The 22579-nt window shown below is 43.0% G+C and overlaps 2 protein-coding genes and 1 pseudogene across 2 annotated transcripts in view; 1 reads left to right on the forward strand and 2 right to left on the reverse strand.

The window, feature by feature from the left end:
- Positions 1–250: 250 nt before the first annotated feature.
- On the reverse strand, positions 251–2101 carry LOC106827478 (lysine-specific demethylase 4D-like). Its single transcript, XM_044752387.2, has one exon. It carries the CDS (start codon positions 2099–2101, stop codon positions 251–253), a length of 1851 nt encoding a protein of 616 aa, XP_044608322.2.
- A 5323-nt stretch (positions 2102–7424) lies between these two features.
- LOC106827479 (large ribosomal subunit protein eL30 pseudogene) lies at positions 7425–7790 on the forward strand (annotated as a pseudogene).
- Positions 7791–14729: 6939 nt separating this feature from the next.
- LOC106827509 (lysine-specific demethylase 4D-like) overlaps positions 14730–22579 on the reverse strand; it is a 33394-nt gene continuing 25544 nt past the window's right edge. Inside the window, exon 3 of the mRNA XM_014835402.3 lies at positions 14730–17171. Within this exon, the coding sequence (XP_014690888.3) occupies positions 15265–16827 (1563 nt within the window). The 5' untranslated portion in view covers positions 16828–17171 and the 3' untranslated portion in view covers positions 14730–15264. The remainder of the gene's footprint in view (positions 17172–22579) is intronic.

The following is a 22579-nucleotide window of genomic DNA, read 5'->3' on the forward strand; positions in this document are numbered from 1 at the left end:
TCCACTTCAGTGGCTATTAGGAGCCCTGGTTGTCACAGTAGGACAAAGCATCTGAAGCTTGGGAAACGTGTCATTTCCAGGAGATGAAGTGTCTCCACTGGGAACAGACCCAGCCCAGATTGTTGCCTGGCTGGGAGCTTCTGTGGCTTCTGGGGTTGAGGGTCAGATACAGCCACATTCTGCGAAACCTTCAATACCCTTGGGCTCAGAGGCTAAAGACCATCCATCGGTGGTGAACATGTTCCAGGATTCAAGACATGCAGCTGCCTCTAGCTTGAGCCCAGGGGGGATCACAGTCAGAGCGGCAAAAGATTCTGGGAATTGCAACTGGGGGCGGGAACATAGAGGCGTAAGAGTGGTCCATCCTTACAACCTCAGAGAGGCTCATAGGAGCCTTCCACTCCACAGCAGCATGCCTAGGGAACCTTCTCAGAGTCCCAATGAGTTTGGGAGGAGTTAGTGGGACACAATCAGGGAGACTGACAGTAATATTCTCCAGGGATAGCAGGCACCGCCCAGGGTGCATTGGCTCATCCGGATCTAATGGGGGCCCCAAGGGTTGAAGATCAGGGGCACAGCAGCACCCGGAAGCCTTAGCAGGATGCTGGGGCCCAGGGCTCAGCGCTGTAGGGTTGTCCATTGAGGATCCATCCGCATGCAGGGGCTGAGCATCGGGCTCCGGAGCTGTGTCCGCCAGAAGGCGCCTCTTGGCCGGGACCTGAGCAATGGGCTCTTGAGCGCCCTGTTCCCGAGGACGACGACCGCGACCTCGTCTGCCAGTTGAGGGGTGGACATCCTTGGCAGACTGCCCCAGGCTCGGCGGCGGGGCTGGGCCGGGCTTTGGGCAAGTGGCCCAGGGCCGGGCGGCAGAGGAAGAAGCGCGGGCCGGCGAGGGGCGCGAGGATGCCCGGCGCCCAGGGACGCGGTGGCGGGTCCCACCGCCCACAACCACAGCCGGGCCCGGGGCCCGGCGGGCCGGGAGGTGCCTCAGGCCCAGCGCCGCTCTCCTGGGCGCCCGGACCTCCCTCCAGGCGCTCAGCTCCTGGCTGCCCGGCGCCGTGGGCTCCGTGTGGTCCAGCACAGCCCGGTCCTGCCCGCGTTTCCACAGCTCGTAGCGCGCCGGTTGCAGGATGCGCACGAAGGCATCCATGGAAAAGCTGACCCTGGCCTCCCCGCAGCTGCACTGAGAGGCCGCTTTGCCATAATCGATCCACCGCGGGGTGGCGAAATTGACGGCTTCGGCGCAGTTGAAGCCGTGGTTGAAGCCAGCGTGGTAGCCATAGGGAAAGGTCACCATGAACTCTCCAGCCTCCTGAGTGATCCGACTGAAGGGGATCCCGTTGTCCTTGAGGACAGTGGGCGAGATGAGAGCCACCTTGTGCCGCATGAAGGCCTCACAGCTCCGGGAACTGCCCGGGAACAGCTGCCTGGCCAGGCGTTCCAGGCGCTGGCCGTGCTCTGGGGGCACCGCGTACCAAGTTTTGGGCTCCCCGAAGTGCAGGTAGTTGATGCTGTAGAGGTCCATGTCCTCCGTGTGCCAAGCGAACGTGGTCTTCCACATGCCAAAGTACAGGTAGGGTGTGTTGACGCCTTGGATGACCACTCCACACTCCTGCTCCAACAGGTCCTGAATGGTTCCTAGGTGTCCCAGGTTCCATTGTTCGGTGTTTTCATCAAATAAGGAGCCACTGATGTCAGCACCATAGATGGGTGAATCATAGAGGCGGGTTTTCCAATATTTTCTTTCTAAATCCTCAAAATCTGAGTGTGGTGGAGTCTGATACCTGTCACCGTTTGCCAAGTGGCGGTACTCCCCCACGGTCATGGCTTTCTTCTTTTTGTGGTATTGAGTAAATACACCTGCCCGCCCAGAGGCCACCTGCTGGAGGGGAGTGGCTATTACGATGTCATTGATATCGTCGTAGGTCTGTCTGGCTTTCCATCCTTTTGGTGGAATTACCTTGGCTAGGCCAGCTCGGTGTGCACCCTGGGATTCCATGTAAGCAATATACTTGTTGAAATCTTTAAATTCTTCCATGGTTGGGTGGAAGTTCATGATTGTGCAACTTGGGTTCTGGGTACCACAGTGCTGAGACTTCATGGCTCCAATATAGTAAGCAGGCGACTCTCAGGTTCTTAGGTATGTTTAGATATCTGAGAATGCTAGGGAGTAATGTCTTCTCTGTTTCTTTATTTTAAAAAAAAAAAAATCTGGTCTATCTGTAAGGCAGTAACTGAGACTTCAACTTTTAAGCAGATAAAGTGGTATCTTTCCAGGCTTGCCTGTTCACCAGGGGGACTCCACTCTGGTTAGCCTTTTGGGCCCAAAGGAAATAGAGTATTTCCCAGTGGAGCGGGCACCCTGAGCCAAGTCCTATCTCAGCTGGCAGTTCTGGGAGGTTCCTCCGCTGGTGGTGTAAGGGTCTCGGAGCCCTCTCCTGGCCCACAGTCTTGAGTGCATGGGTGGCTCCTCACCCTGCTGCAGCAGAAAGTCTCTTCAGGGAAGTTTGAAATGTAAACCTAGAGAGAAGAATACAGAATACGTGAAAATAAGTGAACGACAAAGAAACACTGATTTAGCATCAAGTTAAAACTGGTACAGCAATATTAATTGCAAAATTAGAATTTAAGGGCAAAAAGTGCAGTTGGTAGGAATGCAAACTGGTGCAGCCAGTGTGGAAAACAGTATGGAGGTTCCTCACAAAATTAAAAGCAGAACTACCATTGAAGCAATTGCATCTCTGGGTATGTGTCCAGAGGAAATGAAAACAGAATATTGAAAGATATCTGCACTCCCATGTTCACTGAAGCATTACTCACAACAGCCAAGACATGGAAACAGCCTAAGTATCCATCAACAGATGAATGGATAAAGAAGATGTGGTATACATACACAACGGAATATTATTCAGCCATGAGAAAGAAGGAAATCCTGACATTTGCAAAAACATGGAGGGAACTCTAGGGCATTATGCTAAGTGAAATAAGTCAGACAGAGAAAGACAAATACTGCATGGCATCACTCATATGCAGAATTTTTTTAAAAAATTGAGACTGATAGATACAGAGTAGAAAAGTGGTTGCCACGGGCTGGTGGGTGGAGGAAAGGAAGAGCTTGGTAAAAGGGCACAAACTTTCAACTATAAAATGAATAAGGTCTGAAGATCTAATGTATAACCGGGTGACTATAGTTGATAACACTGTATTGTCTAATTGAAATTTTCTAAGGGAGTAGAACTTAAATGTTCTCACCAAAAAAAAAAAAAAATATAAACATGTGAGCTGATTGCTGTTAGTTAAGTAGATGGGAGGAATCTTGTCACAATGGATACATATATCAAATCCCCACAAAGTTCACTTTCAATATTTTACAATTTCATATGTCAATTATACCTCTACAAAGCTAAAATTTTTTAAATAAGAATTTTAAGGCAAATCATAAGACAGAAAAAGAAGAACATCTAACTGAACTTGCTTAATGCAAGTTTGTAAATAAATGAGTAAAGCGATCAACTGAAGAGACTGGATGAATTAACCTCAAAGACGAATTAAGGAAAGAAAAGAAAGACATAAGCTGAAATGATTGCAAAAGAAAACGTAACACACAATAGAAATGATGACTCAAACCAAAACCTGATTCTTAGGAAAGATCATTGGAAGTTAGAAGACATAAGCATGAGCAGAAAAGAGAGAAAAGTACAAATAAACCACATTATGATAAAAGAGGGGACATAGCCAAAAATCTAGCAGAGAAATTTTTTTAAATTATACTTGAATCTTATGAATAACTTGGTGCTAATAATTTTGAAAATTGAATAATTTTCTCAAAAGTACAAATATCCCACAGTGATCCAAGAAAAAAGTGTAATGGTTATATATACTAATAAACTTAATAAAAATATATCAGTTGTTTAAATATGACCCAGAGAAACCTAATACTTAGGTCATTTTGTAAGTGCCTTCTAACTCCTACCTCATACAAACTTTTCTAGGGTGCAATATTCAGTTTATTTTATGAGGCTGTAAGCATAGCCTTGAAGCCAGAACCAGAAGAGGGCCACACAAGATAAGTACTAGATAGGGCCAACTTTATCTAGAGGCGAAGTTGCAAAAAGTCTTAAATAAAATTGTATCAAATCTTTACTGCAACAGAACATTAAAAGAATAACACATGATAAATGATTGCAAGGATGGTTTAAAAAAATCTGCCAGTGTTACTGAGTCCCTTAACAGAGGAAATGGAAAAGTCATCATCTTATTGCGTGCAGAAAACTGTTTGAAATAACTCAACATCTGTTTCATTGTTTTAATACATGCTTTAAAAAAAAAAAGAAGAAAGGACTCTCGTAATAGAAAGAGTGCCTATGTAAACAGTAAGCCGGCAAAGAAGCACAGAACACAAATGTACACACTCCCAACAAGCGTTATCCTTAAGGAGTAAACATCTGAAACAATCTAATTAAAACTTAATCATTAATTTGCATTATAGACAAATTGTCAGAAATATATAGTTCAACAACATTTCTAGACACTGATTAGGGCACAGAAATCTAAAGCATTCTATACAACAGTAAAAGATCAATTATAAAGTGGAATAACAAAAAAGTTTCCGATCCCTTTAACAACAGAAATATATAGTCCCAGGGAAGAAATCTAAAAGTGATATGCATGTAATATTTGTACTTTGAATGCACAAATAAATGAGAAATTTACCAGGAAAAAGTTGCTTTCTGATATAAAATGTCATCGTTTTGATCTGTTTTATGCTTTAAAGGGAAAACAAAAACAAAAAAAGTGCTTGCCTTCTGCCAAGCTAAAATTGTGACTCCAAATGATGATACACCAGGACCCAGAAAAGGATTTCTTTTAAGGATTCAGCCTCTAAATAAAACGTGTTGTGCTCAAGGCTCTATATGTCCCACCTCAATTCTAATTCAATCATCACTATCCCAATTCTAATACCTCCATATCCAATCAAAATCTCTGATTTAACCCCACGTATTTTCCAAGTCCCTTCTGACTGATTCATTCCTTTCCCAGTTCTAGAAACCCTCTTATTTCCATTGAATATCAGCCCACTAAATGCAGTGCTTTTTCCTGAAAATCTTTGCAATTTTTACCAAGGAAACATTAAGAAAAAATTTAACTCCATAATAAAAACTTGTTTTAACTCAAGGAAATGATATCCCAATGCATATTTCTCAATTGCAAATACATATGAAACTACAGTTGCTACATTAAATTTGTAATAGGAAAATAACTCTTTCACTCATAAGGACAAATAGAAATAAATTGACCTACTTTCCACCAACAACATCCTGATTCTAGTTGAAGGTACTCCAGGACCCGGAGGGGGAGTGTCCTCTTGGAAGCTAGCCTCCAAATGCAGCCCCACGTCCTGATGGTTCTGGTTTTATACCTGGGCAATAGTCTAATTGAATCAATGCCCTTCTAATGGAATGTGGTGGCTAGGGTCCTGGTTGGTCATCCCACTTTGTCCACACCCTTTTGTTTTTTTAAACCAGTCTTAAAACAAAGCAAACTAAGATGTTGAAAATAAAGTCGTGGGAAAGTCGAACCACGCAAATGTTCAACAAAAGAAACCTGGTCTAACAGTAATTAATATCAAATGTATTTATAGAATAAAGGAAGAACATTTTATAGCTATCAAAAAGAAAAACTCACTAGGAGAATATTACATCGATGAACTTTATGCCCTTAAACACATAGTGCAGAGCCATAGAACACAAAGACTGAGAATTATAAGGTAAAACTGACATGCAATCGTCTGTTCCTCCATATCCAAGAGAGGCTGGTTTCAGGACCCTGCACGGTTACCCGAAATCCGCGGTTACCCGAAATTCGCGGATGCTCCAGTCTCTTAGGGTCTCCGTGTCCGCGGGTTCCGCATCTGCGGATTCAAACAACAGCAGATGAAAAACCCATTGAATCCGCAGATGCGGAACTCGCAGATAGGGAGGGTCAACTTATTTGCAATCATGGTGGGAGGTGTTTTTTTTAACACCATTCTCTCAGAAACTGGTAGATAAGCAAAGAAGAAAATGTTATAAAAGTTTGAACAACGAAATTTAACAACTTTGATCATATAACCTGCAACAACCGTATAGCAAATGGAAAATTATCAGCACATGTAAACATTTATAAAATTTACCAATATAAGACCACAGAATAAATATCAATAAAAACTCCATAGACTCAACATATTAAGTACAATCTTGACCACAAAGAAAAAAAACTGAAAGTCAATAAAAAAACTAAACCCAAGCATATTTGTTTGAAAATTAATATCCACATAATATCTACAATATCCATATGACATATGACATGATGTTCAACTCAAGCCATTAGTAAAAAAAAAAAAAAAAAAAAAAACCCAAGAATTATGCAAAAGCAAGGAAAGGTAAAAATAATGATAGAATAATAAAAGGGAAAATGAACATATACAAAAATAGAGATGGTTAATAAAAAAGAAATCTGTTTCTTTTAAAGAAAAATAAAATAAAGAACTGGTGATACTGATGAAAGAAAAAAAGTTACTAGGACTAGAGGAGAAAATACACAACATGAGCCTGCAGCGTCTTGTAGCACTTGAAATTAAGGATATGCTAGAAATAAAGAGAATTATGCATGCCAAAGGGGCACAGGAACCAAAGGAAAGGGCTCCCAACGGCCAAAGCTCAAACAATTTTAACAACAAACTAAAGTAGTATTGAATGAGCCAAAGTATAAAATAAATGTCAGTGACTTCGTACTGATATAAACAAATGGTTGAGTAAATTCAAAATTGTGGAGAAGAGACAAATAAATCTCTCCTGTATAAGATTCCCAATAAGTTATGTAGTACTCCAGCCTAAAGGAGGGGAGTGTAACATCCTGCTCCCTGAGTGTAGGCTGCGAAGACTGACTTCCTTCCGGAGCGCGGAGTGGCACGTGGGGGCCGGGGTTGGGGTATTAATAGTGGAGAAGCCTGACAAACACGATTCCAGCCGGGTCAACATCAAGAGTCATAACTTACGTTGATAATATATGACCTTGAGGTGATGTGATTGAAATGGCACTTAACCTCTGTAATCTTCCTCCAATAAAACCGCACAAACCCAGGCTAATCATAAGAAAAACATCCAATTCCAATAGAAGGGCCTCGTACAATACGCTTCACCAGTACTCCCCAAAACTGTCATTTCTATATAAACATTTCGTCAGAAAAAAGGAAAGTCTGAGAATCTGCTACAGCCAAGGGAAACCTAGAGAGACATAAAAACTAAATGTAATCTGGCATTTTGGGTGGGATCTTGGAACAGAAAAAGGACATTGGGTAAAAACTGACAAAATCTGGCTTTTCTGGCTCCCGCCATCTTGGCGGGCGTTCTCGGTTGGGGACCAGCCGCACCTAAAGCAGGAAGATGGTGGCCGCAAAGAAGACCAAAAAGTCTCTGGAGTCGGTCAACTCTAGGCTCCAGCTGGTGATGAAAAGTGGAAAGTACATGCTGAGGTATAAGCTGACTCTGAAAATGATCAGACAAGGCAAAGCGAAACTGGGCATCCTTGCCAACAACCGCCCAGCCCTGAGGAAATCCGAAACGGAGTGCTACACCACGCTGGCCAACACTGGGCCTCACGACAGTGGCAGGAATGTTGAATAGGGCACAACCTGTGGAAAATACCACAGATAATCCATGCTGGCTATCATTGATCCGGGAGATTCTGATAGCGTTAGGAGCATGCCACAACAGGCTGATGAAAAGCAAATCACGCAAATGTTTCTTTAATAAAACAGGCCATAGCTTGTTTAAAAAAAAAACACAAACCGGAAGAAATCTGAATAAACTGTGGCCTTTAGTGAATGATAATCTATTGATATTGGTTCATTAATTGTAACAAATGTGCCATAGGAATTAAGACAAAAATAGGGGAAAATGTGAGTAGGGTGGGTTGGGGGGTGGTAAATATGAGAACTCTCTGAGCTATCTGCTCAATTTTTTTTTAACAGTCAATGTTAGATTTTTTTTTTTAAAAGATTGGCCCTGAGCTAACATCTGTTGCCAATCTTATGTTCTTTTTTTTCTTCTTCTTCTTCTTCTTTTTCTCCCCAAAACCTCACAGTACATAGTTGTAAATTCTAGTTGCAGGTCCTTCTAGTTATGGCATGTGGGACACCACCTTGGCATGGCCTGATGAGCAGTGCCATGTCCATGCCCAGGATCCAAACCCTCGAAACACCAGGCTGCTGAAGCAGATTGCGAGAACTTGACCACTCAGCCCCCAGGCCGACCTCCATCAATTTTTTGTAAATCTAAAAGTGTTCTAAAAAAATTAAGTATTACTAAATATAATAAAATAAATAATATAGAAATAAACAAGGCATTAATAAACAATATTAGAATGAAAAAAATGAGAAATATGATGTAGATTTTTTAAACAGTCTACAACACAACATAATATAAACCAAATGAGTCTATAAACCACTACATGACAATTTTTTTAGAGCAGAAAGCAGTTTTTTTCATTTTTTATTTTTATTTTTATTTTTTTTGCTGAGGAAGATTGTCCCTGAGCTAACATCTCTTCCAATCTTCCTCTATTTTGTATGTGGGTCGATGCCACAGCATGGCTTGATGAGTGGTGTAGGTCCTCACCTGGGATTCAGGCCCATGAATCCCGGGCTGCCAAAGAAGAGTGTGCAATCTTAACCATTATGTCACAGGGCTGGCCCTGAAAACAGTTTTTTTAACATTTCAAAATTATGAAATATAAAGTGCTTGCAGAAATTGAGAAAGCATATGTGTGCAGTTTAACAAATAACTAAAGAGTGAACAAAAGTGGAACCACCACCCAGGTCAAGACATGAAGCCATGCCTACCCCAGGATTACAGCCCCAGCTCCTTAGACTAACCCTTTGCTAACTACAGGCATAGTAATTTTGGTAAACAATGTAAAATTAAAACTCTGCCTATTTTTGAACACTTTATATAACCTTATATAAATAGAAGTGCATTTATGTACTTTAATGTATTCTCTATGTCTTTTGTCACTTATGTTGTTGCATGTAGCTGGACTTTGTTCTGTTTCAAGGCTGTAAAGTATTCAACAGTATAAACTTTCCACTGTTTTTTTTTTGTTTGTTTTCTTTTTAAGATTAGCACCTGGGCTAACAACTGTTGCCAATCTTTTTTTTTTTTTTTTCTGCTTCATCTCCCCAAACCCCTCCCCATACACAGTTGTATATCTTAGTTGTGTGTCCTTCTAGTTGTGGGATGTGGGACGCTGCCTCAACGTGGCCTGACAAGCGGTACCATGTCCGTGCCCAGGATCCAAACCCTGGGCCGCCGCAGCAGAGCTCATGAACTTAACCACTCGGCCACGGAGCCGGCCCCTAAACTTACCACTGTTGATGGGCCTTTGGGTTGTTTCCACTTTTGGCATCTAACAAGGTTGCTCTGAAAATGCTCTGACATGTACACACGTGCACTCATGCCTAAAAATGAGTCTCTCAGTCATAGAATATGGGAATTCAAACTTTGTCTTGCCAAACTTTTTACCAATTTACACACTCACTATGAGGGTGCTCATTGCTCTTCACCAAACCTTTGGTGATTATCAACCTTTTTAGTTTTAGCCAATCAGGTGAGTGTGTTGAGGCATCTCATTATAATTTGCATTTCCCTCTTACTAATGAAGGTGAGTAATTTTTTCATGTTTATCAGCCAATTGGATCTGCTTCTTCATGAAGTGCCTAATCAAGTATTCTGTCCATTTTTCTGTTGGGCTGTCTTTCTGTCTTTGTAACAGTTCTTTCTATATTCTAGATGTTAGCTCTTTATTGGATATGAGTAATATAATATTCCTTCCCACTCCTTGATTTGTCTTTTCTCTTTTTCATATCTTTTGATAAACAGAAGAGCCTCTCTACCTCTAATAGAACAAATATTATTAAAAGCAGCCAACACATATCTTCACTATCAAATGCCAGACCCTGTTCAATGTACACTGCGGAGATTAACTCATTTAATCCTTATAATGACCCTACAGGGGAAATCCTTCTATTAACCCTAATTCTCAGATGAAGAAACTGAGTCAAGAAGACATTAAGCAATTTGCTCAAGGTGGCAGATCTAGTAAGTAGTCGAGTCAGGTATTCAAACAGGAATGTCCAAGATGACTCCTTAAAAAGAGAACAAAATGGGTGATGTATCCTCTATCAAACCGCAATGTCTGAGCTGCAATGGACAAGTACCCCTATGTGCAGAGTAGAGAGGCCAGACACAGACGCAGGTGTGTGTGGGCATCTGCACATGGTGGAGGAGGCGTACCAAACCATCGGGCAGGAATGAACTATTTGATATGTGGTGCTCACATAAATAAGTTTGAGATGGATTACGGAACGAAGATACAAAAGAGAACTTTAAGACTATTGGAGGAAATATTGAAGAATGTCTTTATGAAGTCGGGGTGGAAAAAATGTCTTAAAGAAGAATCTAAAGCAAGAAGATGGAAATGTCTGATATATTTAACCGATTCCAAGGTAATGATGACTGTGATGGTTAACTTTATGTTTCCACTTGTCTGGGCTGAGAGATGCCCAGAGAGCTGGTGTAGCATTATTTCTGGGTGTGTCTGCGTGGGTGTCTCAGGAAGAGATTAGCATTTACATCAGTAGACTGAGAAAAGATCTCTTTCGCCAATGCAGATGGGATCATCTGAGCCGTGGAGAGCCTGCATAGAATAAAACAGCAGAGGACGGGTGAGTTCCCTGTCTCTGCTTGAGCTGGTCCAGCTGTCTTTGCCAGCCCTGGGACATCTGACAAAAGCATTCCTGGTTCATGGGCTTTGGGACCCAGACTCAGACTTATACTGTTGGCCCCCTGATTCCAGGCCCAGGGCTCAGACTGAGTTACAACACCATCTTCTTGGTTCTCCAGCTTGCACACAGCTGATCTGGCAGATCTTGAGATTTTTTTGGCCTCCATAACCATGTGAACCAATCCTGTAATAAAACCTCCTCTTTTATATATCCAACATATACTTTATTGGTTCTGTTTCTCTGGAGAACCCTGACTAATACAACGACATAAAAAAATTAGAAGAAATTATAAGCTAGGAGAAGTTTTTCATCGTCCATAAAATAGACAATGAATTAGTATCCAGAATATCACAAAACTTCTACAGGTCAATTAAAAAAATAGTCAACTCCAAAAAAGTGTGCAAAGCCTGAGGGTAGGCAATTCACAAAAGAGGAAATCCAAATAGCTAATACAGTTAAATATGAAAATTTAAATGTGAAAAGTTAAATATAAAAAGGATAGGATCACTAGTCATCAGGGCAATGCAACAAGATACTATTTTTCACTCATTTCAATTAGGAAAAATGAAAAGGTCTGACAATATAAAAAATGGGCCAAGACATGGAGAAACCAGAACTTTCCCACACTGCCAATGGTGATAGAAGTTGGAGGCCGATCTGGGTGTTCCTAGAAAAGTTGGAAATGAACATAAATACAACCCAGTAATTCTATTTCTGTGTACAAAGCCATCAGTAAAGCATTGTTTCAGTTAACAAAGATTTGGAAATAATCAAATTGTCCATAAGCAGGGGAATGTATAAAGTAAAAAATCACACAAATCTAGTTGACTTTGGACTGACTAGGATCTATATATAGCAATGTCGTTAGATCTTATAAATGTAATAGTGACTTTTTAAAAAGATGGTAGCGGTGGGGGGGAGAAGTTGACAAAACCACATATGACGTAATACTTTTGGCTGTGCAGGCTTTCATCTGTAAACTTGAAGAATGTACACTGAACTCACCCTTGTTGTTTCTCAGAAGTGGAGAGAGGCCTCCAAGAGATCATGGCAGAGAGAACAAAGGTAGCTCCATCCTTGCCTCTATATAATTTTCATTATCCATGTGCCTTGTTTTTCCAAGATTGAGAATAGCAAAAACTAGTTGGACATGGAGAATCAGCTGGATATGGGTGTCTTCTGCTGAGAAGAGTAGTTCAAATTGAGATTGTGTAAATTGAGCATGTCAACAGGATGTAAAACAGAATTCTGAATAGAATTGCTTGAAGAACCCCCTCAACTACCACCCCAAGCTCCCTGTCCTTTCAAGAAAACTAATTAAGAAGCCAGTTTATGGGGCCAGCCCCGTGGCCGAGTGGTTAAGTTCACACACTCTGCTCTAGTGGCACAGGATTTCCCCGGTTCAGATCCTGGGTGCGGACATGGCACTGCTCATCAGGCCATGCTGAGGCGGCATCCCACACAGCACAACCAGAGGCACTCACAACTAGAATATACAACTATGTACTGGGGGACCTTGGGGAGAAGAAGAAGAAGAAGAAGGAAAAAATAAGATTGGCAACAGCTGTTAGCTCAGGTACCAATCTTTAAAAAAAAACAAAAACAAAAACCAGTTTAGTAGTACAGCTAACCTGTATTCTTATTGTTGCTTGTCCTTGCTGGGCAAGAGAAATAAAAAAAAATGTTTTAAAGTAACTGAATAAAAATATAGGAGTGCAATGGGAGCCATATTTTCTAAAAATTATTTGTATTTATGTTTCTTTTGTGTGTGTGTGAGGAAGATTAGCCCTGAGCTAACACCTGTCCCAATCTTCCTCTACTTTGTATGTGGGATGCCTCCATAGCATGACTGATGAGCAGAGTAGGTCAGCACCCGGGATCCAAACCCATGAACCCAGGCCACTGAAGTGGAGCGCACAGAACTTTAACCACTCGGCCATGGGGCCGGCCCCTGTATTTATGTGTCTTGTCTTTTAAACCCCCTAGTTTTTTATGCTAGGCATCCCAGGGCATCTATCTGCCAGGAAAGCGATTGTGATATTGCTGAAATATAACAAGGAGAATTTCTGTTTCTAAAATTTAAAATAAGAATATGAGCCAGGCATTGTCTTCAGAGAGACTTTTCAGAATTCCTTTGTTTTCTGCACTGCCATATCCACTGACCTGACTGAAGGACAAAAACCCCTTAAGATCTCAGTTCCTTGTCACCTACAAGTTTATTCCTTGCTCATGTAAGATCTACTGTGGGTCACCTGCTTTCTAGGAATCCCAGTGATTCCAGTTAGCTTCCGTCTTGTGGTTGCACCGTCTCAATAAGTGACTTAATCTCCTTTTCAGTCAAGAATCTCACTCCCATCCTCCACTGTACCTGGAGTCCCTGAGCTCAGACTCTCCGCTTCCATTTTCCACAGGCTACACTTGTGTCTCCTGTTACATTGGGAAAGAAGAAGTTGCAGCTGCACAGTGGGAGGGATGGACACATGGGTTTTTGCTGTTCCTCAATCAGAGCTTCAAACAAGCACTACTTTTCCATTACTCCTGCCTTCAGGTTTACATGGTGCTTCAAATTCCAGGCCTTACTGAAATTCTCTGGGGAGCTGGAGGGAGGGGAGAGGTGGTCTGCTTCTCCTAAATGTTTCCTTCTGTATACAAACTATCATTTTCAATTTCCAAAATTTATTCTGAGTTTGTCCTCTTCTGTGCATTTTCAATACTAGTGCCCAAGTCCAAGAACCCATCAACTCTCAGGTATTACTTAGATGTTCTGACGACTTCTCCTGCCCCCACATTCTCCACAGAACGCCTAAGCTGATTAAATATGTAAACCACATCATGTCAAGGGCTGTTTGAAACTTCCAATGCCTTCTCATTTCAAGTTGAAAAAAATTCAAGTACTTCAATGAGCCACAAGGTCCTACATAAGTGGACCCTGCCTCTCTCCTTCTTTCTGTGTCCCAGACACAAAGGAGTTTCCTTGCTATTCCTGGAAAAATAAAACCAACAAGTTCCACTTTAGGTCTATGACACTAGCTGTTTCCTCTTAGTGGAAGTCTGCTCTGGACCTTCCTTCTTGTCATTTGGGTCTCACAAAGGTCTCCTGCTCTACGAAGCCTTCCCTAACCACCAAACCTAGGCTGCCCCCTGCCCATCATCCCACCCCCTTTAGTTTCTTCACAGCACATGCTACTAATGGGAATTACCTGTCCATTTATTTGTGGACTTATTTATTGGGCTGAATCAATGAATTAACCGTGGCAAACATACATATGATGTTGAAAAGGCTGTGGAGACTGGGAGAGAAGATACTCAGATGATGGCCCTTCTGTCCTACGCTTGCTCATCTCTCCCAGCAACTTGGGTCCTACTGCCCAACCAAGTACCAGGTGGTTTCCACCAAGTCATCCTTAAGATATGGCTGCAAACCAAATCCCCCCACCTGGCCAGAACCCAACAACCATCCCCCAAACTCTGTCACCAACAACAGAATGTAACCAGCCCGTAAAAATAAGTTTTGCTTGAAGTATTTGATATAATCGATTATTAAGAACCGTGAAGGAGCTGGCCTGGTGGGGCAGCTGTTAAGTTCACACGTTCTGCTTCTCGGTGGTGCCAGGGTTCCAGGTTAGGATCCTGGATGCGGACATGGCATCGCTTGGCAAAAGCCATGCTGTGGTAGGCGTCCCATATATAAAGTAGAGGAAGATGGGCATGGATGTTAGCTCAGAGCCAGTCTTCCTCAGCAAAAAGAGGAGGATTGGCAGTAGTTAGCTAAGGCCTAATCTTCCTCAAAAAAACAAACTAACAAATAAATGAAAGGGGAAGAAAAGAATAACCTCCACCCATTCCCCCCCCCCCCCCATTGGGTTGGATCGACAATATTAGAAATAAAGTCAGATATTTACATTTTGATTATCTTTAATATATTAGAGAACAAATATTGGTGATACATTTCAAATACGTCAATCACTCAGAAACATCATAAATTATTTTCTGAGCCTCTACTGACCTAATTGGTCAAAAGGGTCTAGTTTTGCAAGGAAAGGAGGAGAGGGAGGTGGAAGGGAAAAGGGAGGGAGAGCGGAGGGAAAGCCAAGCCCAGGGTTCTTTAGAAGCACAGCAGCATCCAGAGTTGCCCAGTGGATGGGAGTCTGGGGGTGGATCGGCCTCCGGCAACCTCCGCAGAACCTAGTTCGCAGACACAAGAGCGTCCAGTGGATGAAACCTGAGGTGGCGACACAGGAGTTAGCAGTGTCCAAAGACATTCAAGGGTTTGAGAGGAAGAACAAACTATGGCGAACTTGGTAAATAGCACGGACTCAGCACGTCCAGCACCAGAGGGACTCTCTCATGCAAGACCGGTGACCTGCAAACTCGCCCAAAGCTCTGAGATGTAAATGCGACCAGTCTCAGCGAGCAGTGGGGTACAAAGACGTCTCCTTGGCTTAGGGGACAGGGGCGCAGCAGCACCCGGAAGCCTTAGCAGGATGCTGGGGCCCAGGGCTCAGCGCTGCAGGGTTCTCCACTGAGGATCCATCCGCAGGCAGGGGCTGAGCCTCGGGCTCCGGAGCTGTGCGCGCTGTGTCCGCCAGAAGGCGCCTCTTGGCCGGGACCTGAGCAATGGGCTCTTGAGCGCCCTGTTCCCGAGGACGACGACCGCGACCTCGTCTGCCAGTTGAGGGGTGGACATCCCTGGCAGACTGCCCCAGGCTCGGCGGCGGGGCTGGGCCGGGTTCCGGGGAGCTGCGGGCGGCGGTGGCCCAGGGCTGGGCGGCAGAGGAAGAAGCGCGGGCCGGCGAGGGGCGCGGGGATGCCCGGTGCCCAAGGGCGCGGTGGCGGGTCCCACCGCCCGCAGCCACAGCCGGGCCCGGGGCCCGGCGGGCCGGGAGGTGCCTCAGGCCCAGCGCCGCTCTCCCGGGCGCCCGGACCTCCCTCCAGGCGCTCAGCTCCTGGCTGCCCGGCGCCGTGGGCTCCGTGTGGTCCAGCACAGCCCGGTCCTGCCCGCGTTTCCACAGCTCGTAGCGCGCTGGTTGCAGGATGCGCACGAAGGCATCCATGGAAAAGCTGACCCTGGCCTCCCCGCAGCTGCACTGAGAGGCCGCTTTGCCATAATCGATCCACCGCGGGGTGGCGAAATTGATGGCTTCGGCGCAGTTGAAGCCGTGGTTGAAGCCAGCGTGGTAGCCATAGGGAAAGGTCACCATGAACTCTCCAGCCTCCTGAGTGATCCGACTGAAGGGGATCCCGTTGTCCTTGAGGACAGTGGGCGAGATGAGAGCCACCTTGTGCCGCATGAAGGCCTCACAGCTCCGGGAACTGCCCGGGAACAGCTGCCTGGCCAGGCGTTCCAGGCGCTGGCCGTGCTCTGGGGGCACCGCGTACCAAGTTTTGGGCTCCCCGAAGTGCAGGTAGTTGATGCTGTAGAGGTCCATGTCCTCCGTGTGCCAAGCGAACGTGGTCTTCCACATGCCAAAGTACAGGTAGGGTGTGTTGACGCCTTGGATGACCACTCCACACTCCTGCTCCAACAGGTCCTGAATGGTTCCTAGGTGTCCCAGGTTCCATTGTTCGGTGTTTTCATCAAATAAGGAGCCACTGATGTCAGCACCATAGATGGGTGAATCATAGAGGCGGGTTTTCCAATATTTTCTTTCTAAATCCTCAAAATCTGAGTGTGGTGGAGTCTGATACCTGTCACTGTTTGCCAAGTGGTGGTACTCCCCCACGGTCATGGCTTTCTTCTTTTTGTGGTATTGAGTAAATACACCTGCCCGCCCAGAGGCCACCTGCTGGAGGGGAGTGGCTATTAAGATGTCATTGATATCGTCGTAGGTCTGTCTGGCTTTCCATTCCTTGGGTGGAATTATCTTAGCCAGCCCAGCTCGGTGTGCACCTTGGGATTCTATGTACGCAATATATTTATCAAAATCATTAAACTCTTCTTTGGTTGGATGAAATATCATTATGCTACAACTTGGGTTCTGGGCACAACTGGCCTTAGACTTCATAGCTTCTGTTAATAAGCAACACACTCCCAAACTTTTAGGTATGTCCTGGTTAGTTGAGGATGCTGGAAAATGTTACTTTTTCAAAAATGAGTTTGAGTATCTGAGTCAGTAGGAACCACCAGTGGCCTTTTATGCAAATGAGATGATGTTTCCTAAGCTTGATGATTCACCAGGGAACTCTGCTCTGGTCAGGAGCTTTGTCCGGGCAATGATGGTGGCTGAGCCTCCAACTCTGATGTTACTCAGTTGGTGCCTCACTCTGTCCTCTTGAAGTTTATTGAGTCGCCCAAGCCTGGGTGTGTAACACAAATGTGGTGTCTTCAGGGAAGTGTTTCAAATAAGACCTAAAAGATACAATACAGAAAGGTTGAAAATTAATGTTTGGAAAACATTATTAGGGAACTAGAAATAAAATAACACCATGGGATATTGCACACTCAAAGGCTAAAATTTCATATGATTGAAAATACAAGTGGTGGTGTGGATGTGGGACAATGGGAATTCTCATATCCTAGTATAGCGAATGGAAATCATTACATTCACTTTGGAAAACTATTTGGACAGTATCTACCAAAATTGAGCATATGCATGTGTAAAACCAAACATATGCTATGGTTGAACTGTTACCACATGACTAGGAAATGTGTATAGCTGTGCACTGCAAAGTCCTGTCCAAGAGTGTTCGGAACAACATTATTTCTAGTAGCCAAATACTGGAAGGAATTCAAATGTCCATCAATTGTAGCATGGATAAATATGTTGTGGTATACTCATATCACAGAAGACAATACAGCAACGAAAATAAACAAAAACTACATGAAAATATAGGAAAACATAATATGGAGCAAAAGTATCCAAACAAAATAATACCTATTCCATGACTCCATAATGTAAAGATAAAAAGGAGACAAAGTAATCTATGTTAGAAGTCAGAATAGTGGTTGCCTTTGGAAAAGAGAGAGGTTGTGAGCAGGGGCATGGGGTGGGTTTCTGGATAAATATTAATATTCTATTCTGAACCTAGGTGCTGGTTACACAACTGTCAGAATAGCTAATTATGGGGCCGGCCCAGTGGTGTAGTGGTTAAGTGTGCACGTTCTGGGCCCGGGGTTCGCAGGTTCGGATCCCAGGTGCAGACATGACAGCGCTTGGCACACCATGCTGTGGTAGGCATCTCACATATAAAGTAGAGGAAGATGGGCACGGATGTTAGCTCAGGGCCAGGCTTCCTCAGCAAAAAGAGGAGGACTGGCAGTAGTTAGCTCAGGGCTAATCTTCCTCAAAAAAAAAAAAAAAAAGAACAGCTAATTATGATAATTCATCAAGCTATGATGATTTTCACAAATTTCTGCATGTTTATTTAAAAACAGAGCTTAGGGTAAAAAGCATTAAAGAAGACTGAGACATATTTCATCGTATTAAAAGGAAAAGGAGGAGTAATTGAAAATAAATGAACTAAACATTCAATTGAAGAAGCTAGAAAATAGAAGAAGGAAGAGGAGTAATGAAATAACAAAGAATAAAGATGAAATTAATGAAAGATAATACATACAAAACAGAAGAATAACCAAAAATGTTCCTTGAAGAGATTAATAAAAGCAACAAACTATGGGCATAACTGATCATAAGAAAAGAGAGGGGCCTGGTGGCATAGTGGTTGAGTTCACACACTCTGTTTCAGCAGCCTAGGGTTTGCGTGTTCAGATCCCAGGCACAGACCTACACACCTCTCATCAAGCCATGCATGGCAGCGTCACACATGCAAACAAAGAGGAAGATTGGCACAGATGTTAGCTCAGAGCCAATCTTCCTCACCAAAAAAAGAGAGAGAGAGAGAGAGAGAGAGAAGGTAAAAATAAAACAGTGCACAAAGCTAGTAATAGAGATTTTTTAAATCTCAAAAGAGACTCCCATGAGCAACTTGACATCAAAATTTTCAAAAGAGAAGAGAATAGAACAATTTTCTAGAGAGGAATCATATCCAAAATGGATCTAAGAAAAACCAGAAGGTTTGAATAACCCAATATAAGAATCTGGTTCAAAGTATGATCCCTAAAGAACCATGAGACATGTCATTTTATAGGTGAATCTAGCAAATTTTTAACATTTAACTCTTATTATGCAAGTTCTTTCAGAGTACAGGAAAAAGCTGGAAAGCTACTAAGATGAGGCTGTTCTTATCTCTGATAGCAAAACCAGAAAAGGACAATAGAAAATAAAGCTATAGGCCATCTTTATTTATAAGCATAGGTTAAAGCATGCTAAATAGAATATTATTCAACCAAATACAACAATATATTAACACATAGCAACAGAGATTGGGTTAGCCGTTACTAGAGGGGAAGGGGGCAGCAAGGAGGGTGAAAGGGGTTATTAGGTGCATGGGTGTGGGGGTGGATTGTAATTAGTCTTTGGGTGGTGAACATGATGTAATCTACACAGAATTGGAAACATATTATGATGTACACCTGAAGTTATATAATGCTACAAACCAATGTTACTGCAATAAAAAATAAATAAACCCCCAAAACCAATATATGAAAAGAATAGTACATCAAGACCAAATAGAAAGTATTCCATGAATGCAAGGATGGCTCAACATCAGGAAAATCTCACAATATAATTCAGAATACTAACAAAAGAAATGGAAAATATCATCAAAAGAGCATTTGATGAAATTCAACATCCATTCATGATTTTTAAATTCTTTACTTGTAAACATTAAGAAAAACTTGTATAAGATGAGGGTTTCAATGTAAAAAATAAATAGCAAGTGTCATTTGTAACAGTGAAACAAAAAAACTCTCACTAAAGATAGAAAAAAAAGAAGCATCAGTAAACTATTTCATTAACACAATCTCAAATGGTCCCTTAATACTGTTTTCTAATCCTTTTATTCTCTTACTTTCCTAGTTTTTCACTCTGCAAATATTCTATTTCACCTTCCCCTCTTCTCAAACTTCAGGCACACCTACTCCATGCCACTTAGAATCCTTCAAATGTCCGAAAAGACCTTACATGGTCTGGCCCACCATTACCTCTTGACCTCACCCCTTTCTACTCTACCCCTTGCTCTCTCAGTTTCAACCACCTTCCTGGTGGTGTCTCAAAAAAGCCTGGTCTACTCCTGCCTGTGGTCTTTGCACACAGACAACCTCTTACCTCCTTCAAGTCTCAGCTCAAATATCACCTTCTCACCAAGGTCTCCTCCGACAGTCTTGTTTTGGATAAAATTAGAGATGATTTTCTCTCAGGAAAACATGTACTCTCTCAAGAAAACATGTCAAATAAACCATGTGCTGATGATCAAGACTTATATATCTCTTCAAAATTCTAATCAAATCAGCCTTACCCCATTTCATCATCCCTAAGCCAATCAGAATTTAATCCAATCAGCTATCCAAGCATCTCTTCCAATTGAACCACTCTTCCTTGTTCTAGGAAATGGCCTCTTTTTCAATGCTATTAGCTCACAAAAAACAGGTATTTTGCCTGAAATTTTTTCGAGATGTCTTACAAGAAAATATAGAAGGGAAAGGGCTGCTAACCCCCAACAAGTCTGAAATCATATTTTAAAAGTAAAAACAATTTATATGCTCAAACAAATGGCTTACTTCACACCCAGAGCTAATGTGATGGAGGAATTGCTAAGAAGACAGCATATAACTGAGTAGAGAGGAATGGCTGGCAGATGATATGGAGAGGTTAATGCCAGGTTCTGTACCACAAGATAAATTACGTAGACTTAACCTGTCTGGAGGCACAAACATGCCTGCTCTCAAGTTGGTGCATGAAATCAGAGGAGACTTTCTAGAGATTCTGAATCCACTTGGAGTCACCTTACAAAATTATTGGAAATTTGTGTTACTGGTTCTGGACAAATTCCATGGAAGTTTGCCAGAAACCAAGAGCAGACCCAGGTTTTGTGGGGTCTGAAGATTAAACAAATTTCAGGGCCGTCTTAGGAACAGAAATATTTCCCTGGGAAAGCTGCCAGAACAGGAGGAAAAGTAGTACAGTAAAGCTAGCACAGTTGTCAGGGCACAAAACACCCTTAGCATTTGGGTCTGCACAAGAATCATGGGGAGGAGAAGAAAACCATGCCAAAGAAATGGGGTGAGGAGGAGCTGTTGGGGAGAAGGCAGCCCCATTCCCTTTAGAGATCAAGGCATTTAATCTTCCTCACCCTGGAGTCTCCCCAGTAAGATCAGCTTGCCTGCCGCTGCTCAAAATAATAGAAACCAAACACATTTCCCACGGTCCCTAAGAGTCTTGGTGCCACAGCTCCCTCTACCTTATCCATCCCTCTACCAGGATCCATTCAGACAAGAGGAAGCTGGGGTTAGGGCCCAATCCTCCACCATCCTCATCCCCAGGGAGATCACCACAATTTGGCTTCTTTGGCTAAACATAAACCCTTTGTCCTTTGGGTCTGGGGCAAAAATCGCCAAGGGAAGGATTGCTCTCTGTGACCCACAGCTGGTGATTTACATAAGAATGTATCAAACCAATGTTTGCTGCAGATCTAAATGCTAATGGCAGGGGCCCTTCCAGCGAGCAGTAGTAGCTCTTGGCACCTCTGCCCCAGCTGGACCCTCATGCACTAAAGAAGCTGTAGAAGGTGGGATAAGGAGGATCAATACACTCCTCTCTTTCCAACTTTAATGTCAAAAGGACGAAAGGAGGGTTATAGCTGGTGAAACAATCTCTAGATCTCTATAGAAATTATTGCTAATAAATGTGGAGTGAGGGGGAAGTGGATAATAGTCTAGCTCATAACTGAGGAAAGATGACAAAGGAATTAATTTAGACTCTAAAGATTGAGTAGAAGTCAAAGAAGATCTCTCTCTTCCTATTCCAGATATACCTAATGAGCACTCAAGAGTCTTGGAGACAGATTGTTATGAAGGAGCAACATTGTCCAAAAATGACCCTAGACATTCACCCTAGCATGCCTGAACAATGGGCTAAGCCCAGACTCCTTCCCCCAGCTGGATGTGAAGTGCTCATGCTCGGCTTCCCATGGGAATAATGGCTTCCTTCTCATGATTGGAGAACTATATTATCCAAAAGGACCCAAGGTCTCCAGCTGCCTCCTACAGTACAGGGCCACTGGCTTTCCCAGAAAACTCCTGTAAACGGTTGGCATGACATCTAGGCAGCTTGATTCCTCAAGCAGTCTGTATGTCCTTTTCCTGATAAAGTTGCTCTCATCTTCTTATATGAAGGAAAAACAATGGGAGAAGGGACCTCTCCACCAGAATAAACCCCAAGTCATATCCAACAACCCTCCTGAGCATGGGATGCCTGTCTGTGGAGATGCTGAAGAAATGGGGAGACTGTGTGTGCCTTCGTCTTGATGTGTTTCCTTAACACATATTGTATAGCTTTGTGGTATTTGTCCCATGCTTGCACAACTGGTAGCAGCCCCACAAGGACCAATCAAGCATGACAATTTTTTCCCATAGAAAAGAAAGGAAGAAAGCAAATAGTAAGGTTATATAAGGTTAGGATTTTTCCAGGCAAGTGTATCTCAGGGAGAAAGGGACAATTGATGGATTGGATGGAGAGACAAGAGAGTGATTATAATGCTGGGCCATTAAATCTATCCTGGGTGAAAAAGCAAATGAGAATGTGAGGATCGTGACGGGGAATAAAATAGTATATGATTCATGGGCCTATTTTCTCTATTAGGTCAAATAATCTGTTAGAACACCAGGAAATGTAAGATAGAAAGAGAATGGGATGCCTG

Source organism: Equus asinus, chromosome 20 (genome assembly GCF_041296235.1).
Source record: "Equus asinus isolate D_3611 breed Donkey chromosome 20, EquAss-T2T_v2, whole genome shotgun sequence".
Lineage (NCBI taxonomy): Eukaryota > Metazoa > Chordata > Mammalia > Perissodactyla > Equidae > Equus > Equus asinus.

Bases quoted from the DNA above. Each gene is read 5' to 3' on its own strand.
- LOC106827478 (XM_044752387.2), bottom strand. From the start codon at position 2,101: ATGAAGTCTCAGCACTGTGGTACCCAGAACCCAAGTTGCACAATCATG.